We start from the raw sequence: 7500 nt of genomic DNA on the forward strand, positions 1-7500 counted from the left end.
CTATACACTACACTACTATACACTACACTACTATACACTACACTACTATACACTACTATACACTACACTACTATACACTACTATACACTACACTACTATACACTACACTACTATACACTACTATACACTACACTACTATACACTACACTACTATACACTACTACACACTACACTACTACACACTACGCTACTATACACTACTATACACTACTCTACTATACAGTACACTACTATACACTACTATACACTACTATACACTACACTACTATACACTACTATACAGTACACTACTATACACTATACACTACTACACTATACACTACTACACTATACAATACTACACTATACACTACTACACTATACACTACACTATACACTACACTATACACTACTACACTATACACTACTACACTATACACTACTACACTATACAATACTACACTATACACTACACTATACACTACTACACTATACACTACACTATACAATACTACACTATACAATACTACACTATACAATACTACACTATACACTACACTATACACTACACTATACACTACTACACTATACACTACTACACTATACACTACTACACTATACACTACACTATACACTACACTATACACTACACTATACACTACACTATATACTACACACTACACTATACACTACACTATACTCTACTACACTATACACTACACTACACTATACACTACACTATACACTACACTATACACTATACACTACTACACTATACACTACACTACACTATACACTACACTACACTATACACTACACTATACACTACACTATACACTACACTATACACTACACTATACACTATACACTACACACTACACACTACACTATACACTACACTATACTCTACTACACTATACACTACACTATACACTACACTATACACTACACACTACACTACACACTACACTATACACTACACTACACTATACACTACACTATACACTACACTATACACTACACACTACACTACACACTACACTATACACTACACTATACACTACACTATACACTACACTATACACTACACTATACACTACACTATACACTACACTACACACTACACTATACACTACACTACACACTACACTATACACTACACTATAAACTACACTATACACTACACTACACACTACACTATACACTACACTATACACTACACTATACACTACACTACACACTACACTACACACTATACACTACACTACACTACACACTACACTACACACTACACTATACACTACACTATACACTACACTATACACTACACTACACACTATACACTACACTATACACTACACTATACACTACACTATACACTACACACTACACTACACTATACACTACACTACACACTATACACTACACTATACACTACACTATACTCTACTCACGACTCTGCGACTCCGCCCACAGCAATGGCCGCCCGCCTGTTGTTGCCACGGCAACGCCTGCTGCTGCTGTTGCCGCGGCAACGCCTGCTGCTGTTGTTGCCGCGGCAACGCCTGCTGCTGCTGTTGCCGCGGCAACGCCGGGGCCTGCTGAGGCTGGCGGCACAGAGCCTGAGCTCGCCTGGGCGTCACCCCTGCCAACACCAGCACCACCTCCTCACCTCATTCATCAACTCATTCAACTCATTCAACTCATTCAACTCATTCACCTCATTCATCAACTCATTCAACTCATTCAACTCATTCAACTCATTCAACTCATTCAAATCATTCAACTCATTCAACTCATTCAACTCAATCAACTCATTCAACTCATTCAACTCAATCAACTCAATCAACTCATTCAACTCATTCAAATCATTCTCCTCCATCCCACGCTACTCATCCTCCACCTCCTCCTCCACCTCCTCATCCTCCCCCTCCACCTTCCTCAACTCCACCTTCCTCAACTCCACCTCCGCCTCCACCTTCTACTCCACCACCACCTCCCCCACCACCTCCCCCACGTCCACCTTCCTCACCCGCCCCTCCTTCCTCAACTCCTCCCCCTCCACCTTCTCCCCCACGTCCTCCACCTCCACCACATCCTCCTCCACCTCCCCCACGTCCACCTTCTTCTCCACGTCCACCTTCTCCACCACGTCCACCACCTCCACCACCTCCACCTCGTCGCCATCTTCTCGCCCCGCGGACGATGCCGCTCGCGAGAGGAGGAGGGAAGTGAGGAGGAGCTCCTTCCTGGGCGACGTCACGGTGAGTGATGTCATCAGTGACGTCATCAGTGACGTCATCAGTGACGTCATGAGTGACATCATCATCATCAGTGACGTCATCATCGTCATCAGTGACGTCATCATCATCATCATCGTCATCAGACGTCATCGTCATCATCAGTGACGTCATCATCATCGTCATCAGTGACGTCATCATCATCATCAGTGACGTCATCGTCATCATCATCAGTGTCATCATCATCATCAGTGACGTCATCATCATCATCAGTGACGTCATCATCATCATCGTCATCAGTGACGTCATCGTCAGCGAGAGGAGGAGGGAAGTGAGGAGGAGCTTCCTGGGCGACGTCACGATGAGTGACGTCACTGATGACGTCATCAGTGACGTCATCATCATCGTCATGTATCTCTATGAGTCTCTATGTATCTCTATGTATCTTTATGGGTCTCTGCGTGTCTCTACGTGTCTCTAAATAGCTCTATATAGCTCTATGAGTTTCTATGAGTCTCTACGTATCTCCACATATCTCTATGTGTCTATGTGTCTCTATGTGTCTCTATGAGTCTCTATGTGTCTCCGCGTATCTCTATGTGTCTCTATGAGTCTCTACGTGTCTCCGCGTATCTCGCAGGCGATGTGTGCGACTGCTCCCCGTGCCGCTCTCTGGCTCGGCTTTGGAGGCCTCCTGCCGCTGGGACTTGCACCGGCGTGCCTGGGCCTAGCGGGCCTAGAAGCCTGTGGGACAGGCCTCGCCTGGGCCCAGCTGACGTACGGAGCCTGCCTCGTCGCCTTCCTGGGGGGGTCGCGCTGGGGGGCAGCCATCGTTCACGACGACGGAGGGTGGGCGAGAGAGGGGGAGGTCAGGTGAGTGGGTGGGTGGGTGGGTGGGTGAGTGGGTGGGTGAGTGGGTGGGTGAGTGGGTGGGTGGGTGAGTGGGTGGGTGGGTGGCTGAGTGAACGAGTGGTGAATGAGTGGGTGAGTGGGTGAATGAGTGGCTGAGTGAACGAGTGGTGAATGAGTGGCTGAGTGAGTGAGTGGCTGAGTGAGTGAGTGGCTGAGTGAGTGGCTGAGTGGTGAGTGAGTGGCTGAGTGAGTGAGTGAGTGATGGGCCCAGTTGACGTACGGAGCCTGCCTCGTCGCCTTCCTGGGTGGCTCTCGCTGGGGGGCAGCCATCAGTCACGACGATGGAGGGTGGGGGAGAGAGGGGGAGGTCAGGTGAGTGGGTGGGTGGGTGGGTGAGTGGGTGGGTGGGTGGGTGAGTGGGTGGGTGGGTGAGTGGGTGGGTGGGTGAGTGGGTGGGTGGGTGGGTGGGTGGGTGAGTGGGTGGGTGGGTGGGTGGGTGAGTGGGTGGGTGGGTGGGTGAGTGGGTGGGTGGCTGAGTGAGTGGGTGGCTGAGTGAACGAGTGGTGAATGAGTGGGTGAGTGGGTGAATGAGTGGGTGAGTGAACGAGTGGTGAATGAGTGGCTGAGTGAGTGAGTGGCTGAGTGAGTGAGGTGAGTGGCTGCGTGAGTGAGTGAGTGAGTGGCTGAGTGAGTGAGTGGCTGAGTGAGTGAGTGGGTGATGGGCCCAGCTGACGTACGGAGCCTGCCTCGTCGCCTTCCTGGGTGGCTCTCGCTGGGGGGCAGCCATCGTTCACGACGATGGAGGGTGGGGGAGAGAGGGGGAGGTCAGGTGAGTGGGTGGGTGGGTGGGTGAGTGGGTGGGTGGGTGGGTGGGTGAGTGGGTGGGTGGGTGAGTGGGTGAGTGGGTGGGTGGCTGAGTGAGTGGGTGGGTGGGTGGGTGAGTGGGTGAGTGGGTGGGTGGGTGGGTGAGTGGGTGAGTGGGTGGGTGAGTGGGTGGGTGGGTGGGTGAGTGGGTGGGTGGGTGGGTGAGTGGGTGGGTGGGTGGGTGAGTGGGTGGGTGGGTGGGTGAGTGGGTGGGTGGGTGGGTGAGTGGGTGGGTGGGTGGGTGAGTGGGTGGGTGGGTGGGTGAGTGGGTGGGTGGGTGGGTGAGTGTGTGGGTGGGTGAGTGTGTGGGTGGGTGGGTGAGTGGGTGGGTGGGTGAGTGGGTGGGTGGGTGGGTGGGTGGGTGAGTGGGTGGGTGGGTGGGTGAGTGGGTGGGTGGGTGGGTGAGTGTGTGGGTGGGTGGGTGGGTGGGTGAGTGGGTGGGTGGGTGGGTGGGTGGGTGAGTGGGTGGGTGGGTGGGTGAGTGGGTGGGTGGGTGGGTGAGTGGGTGGGTGGGTGGGTGAGTGGGTGGGTGGGTGAGTGGGTGGGTGGGTGGGTGGGTGAGTGGGTGGGTGGGTGGGTGGGTGAGTGGGTGGGTGGGTGGGTGGGTGAGTGTGTGGGTGGGTGAGTGGGTGAGTGGGTGGGTGGCTGAGTGAGTGGGTGGGTGGGTGGGTGGGTGAGTGGGTGAGTGGGTGGGTGGCTGAGTGAGTGGGTGGGTGGGTGGGTGGGTGAGTGGGTGAGTGGGTGGGTGGGTGGGTGAGTGGGTGAGTGGGTGGGTGAGTAGGTGGGTGGGTGGGTGAGTGGGTGGGTGGGTGGGTGAGTGGGTGGGTGGGGGAGAGAGGGGGAGGTCAGGTGAGTGGGTGGGTGGGTGGGTGGGTGAGTGGGTGAGTGGGTGGGTGAGTGGGTGGGTGGGTGGGTGGGTGGGTGAGTGGGTGGGTGGGTGGGTGAGTGGGTGAGTGGGTGGGTGAGTGGGTGGGTGGGTGGGTGAGTGGGTGAGTGGGTGGGTGGCTGAGTGAGTGGGTGGGTGGGTGGGTGAGTGGGTGAGTGGGTGGGTGGGTGGGTGAGTGGGTGAGTGGGTGGGTGAGTGGGTGGGTGGGTGGGTGGGTGGGTGGGTGAGTGGGTGGGTGGGTGGGTGGGGGAGAGAGGGGGAGGTCAGGTGAGTGGGTGGGTGGGTGGGTGAGTGGGTGGGTGGGTGAGTGGGTGGGTGGGTGGGTGGGTGGGTGGGTGAGTGGGTGGGTGGGTGGGTGAGTGGGTGGGTGAGTGGGTGAGTGGGTGGGTGAGTGGGTGAGTGGGTGGGTGAGTGAGTGGGTGGGTGGGTGAGTGGGTGTGTGAGTGAGTGGGTGGGTGGGTGAGTGGGTGGGTGGGTGGGTGAGTGGGTGGGTGGGCGAGAGAGGGGGAGGTCAGGTGAGTGGGTGGGTGAGTGGTTGGGTGGGTGAGTGGGTGAGTGGGTGGGTGGGTGGGTGGGTGAGTGGGTGGGTGGGTGGGTGAGTGGGTGGGTGGGTGGGTGAGTGGGTGGGTGGGTGAGTGGGTGGGTGGGTGGGTGAGTGGGTGGGTGGGTGGGTGGGTGAGTGGGTGGGTGGGTGAGTGGGTGGGCGAGAGAGGGGGAGGTCAGGTGAGTGGGTGGGTGGGTGAGTGGGTGGGTGGGTGGGTGAGTGGGTGGGTGGGTGGGTGAGTGGGTGGGTGGGTGAGTGGGTGAGTGGGTGGGTGAGTGAGTGGGTGGGTGAGTGAGTGGGTGGGTGAGTGAGTGGGTGGGTGAGTGAGTGGGTGGGTGAGTGAGTGGGTGAGTGGGTGGGTGGGTGGGTGAGTGGGTGGGTGGGGGAGAGAGGGGGAGGTCAGGTGAGTGGGTGGGTGGGTGGGTGAGTGGGTGGGTGGGTGAGTGGGTGGGTGGGTGGGTGAGTGGGTGGGTGAGTGGGTGAGTGGGTGGGTGAGTGGGTGAGTGGGTGGGTGAGTGAGTGGGTGGGTGGGTGAGTGGGTGTGTGAGTGAGTGGGTGGGTGGGTGAGTGGGTGGGTGGGTGGGTGAGTGGGTGGGTGGGCGAGAGAGGGGGAGGTCAGGTGAGTGGGTGGGTGAGTGGTTGGGTGGGTGAGTGGGTGGGTGGGTGAGTGGGTGGGTGGCTGAGTGAGTGGGTGGCTGAGTGAACGAGTGGTGAATGAGTGGGTGAGTGGGTGAATGAGTGGGTGAGTGAACGAGTGGTGAATGAGTGGCTGAGTGAGTGAGTGGCTGAGTGAGTGAGGTGAGTGGCTGCGTGAGTGAGTGAGTGAGTGGCTGAGTGAGTGAGTGGCTGAGTGAGTGAGTGGGTGATGGGCCCAGCTGACGTACGGAGCCTGCCTCGTCGCCTTCCTGGGTGGCTCTCGCTGGGGGGCAGCCATCAGTCACGACGATGGAGGGTGGGGGAGAGAGGGGGAGGTCAGGTGAGTGGGTGGGTGGGTGAGTGGGTGGGTGGGTGAGTGGGTGGGTGAGTGGGTGGGTGAGTGGGTGGGTGGGTGGGTGAGTGAGTGGGTGGGTGGGTGAGTGGGTGGGTGGGTGGGTGGGTGGGTGAGTGGGTGGGTGGGTGGGTGAGTGGGTGGGTGGGTGGGTGAGTGGGTGGGTGGGTGAGTGGGTGGGTGGGTGGGTGGGTGAGTGGGTGGGTGGGTGGGTGGGTGGGTGAGTGGGTGGGTGGGTGGGTGAGTGGGTGGGTGGGTGGGTGAGTGGGTGGGTGGGTGGGTGGGTGGGTGGGTGGGTGGGTGAGTGGGTGGGTGGGTGGGTGAGTGGGTGGGTGGGTGGGTGAGTGGGTGGGTGGGTGGGTGAGTGGGTGGGTGGGTGGGTGAGTGGGTGGGTGGGTGGGTGGGTGGGTGGGTGAGTGTGTGGGTGGGTGGGTGAGTGTGTGGGTGGGTGAGTGAGTGGGTGGGTGGGTGGGTGGGTGAGTGGGTGGGTGGGTGGGTGGGTGAGTGGGTGAGTGAGTGAGTGAGTGGGTGGGTGGGTGGGTGGGTGGGTGAGTGAGTGAGTGGGTGGGTGGGTGGGTGAGCGGGTGGGTGGGTGGGTGAGCGGGTGGGCGGGTGGGTGAGCGGGTGGGCGGGTGGGTGAGCGGGTGGGCGGGTGGGTGAGCGGGTGGGCGGGTGGGTGAGCGGGTGGGCGGGTGGGCGAGTGGGTGGGCGGGTGGGCGAGTGGGTGGGTGGGTGGGTGGGTGAGTGGGTGAGTGGGCGGGTGGGTGAGTGGGTGGGTGGCTGAGTGAACGAGTGGTGAGTGAGTGGGTGAGTGGGTGAATGAGTGGCTGAGTGAACGAGTGGTGAGTGAGTGGGTGAGTGGGTGGGTGGGTGAGTGGGTGAATGAGTGGCTGAGTGAGTGAGTGGCTGAGTGAGTGAGTGAGTGGCTGCGTGAGTGAGTGGCTGCGTGAGCGAGTGAGTGAGTGGCTGAGTGAGTGAGTGAGTGGCTGAGTGAGTGAGTGAGTGGCTGAGTGAGTGGCTGCGTGAGTGAGTGAGTGGCTGAGTGAGTGAGTGGGTGGGTGGGTGAGTGGGTGGGTGAGTGGGTGGGTGGGTGAGTGGGTGGGTGAGTGGGTGGGTGGGTGAGTGAGTGGGTGGGTGAGTGAGTGGG

At 57.9% G+C, this 7500-nt stretch overlaps 1 protein-coding gene across 1 annotated transcript in view; it reads left to right on the forward strand.

Moving 5' to 3' along the window:
• The first annotated feature begins 1457 nt into the window (after positions 1–1457).
• The window catches only part of LOC144954071 (uncharacterized), a 9573-nt gene continuing 3530 nt past the window's right edge, over positions 1458–7500 (forward strand). Inside the window, exons 1-2 of the mRNA XM_078884651.1 lie at positions 1458–2243; positions 2860–3092. Of these exons, the coding sequence (XP_078740777.1) occupies positions 1458–2243; positions 2860–3092 (1019 nt within the window). The remainder of the gene's footprint in view (positions 2244–2859; positions 3093–7500) is intronic.

This window comes from Lampetra fluviatilis, unplaced genomic scaffold (genome assembly GCF_964198595.1).
Source record: "Lampetra fluviatilis unplaced genomic scaffold, kcLamFluv1.1 SCAFFOLD_201, whole genome shotgun sequence".
NCBI lineage: Eukaryota > Metazoa > Chordata > Hyperoartia > Petromyzontiformes > Petromyzontidae > Lampetra > Lampetra fluviatilis.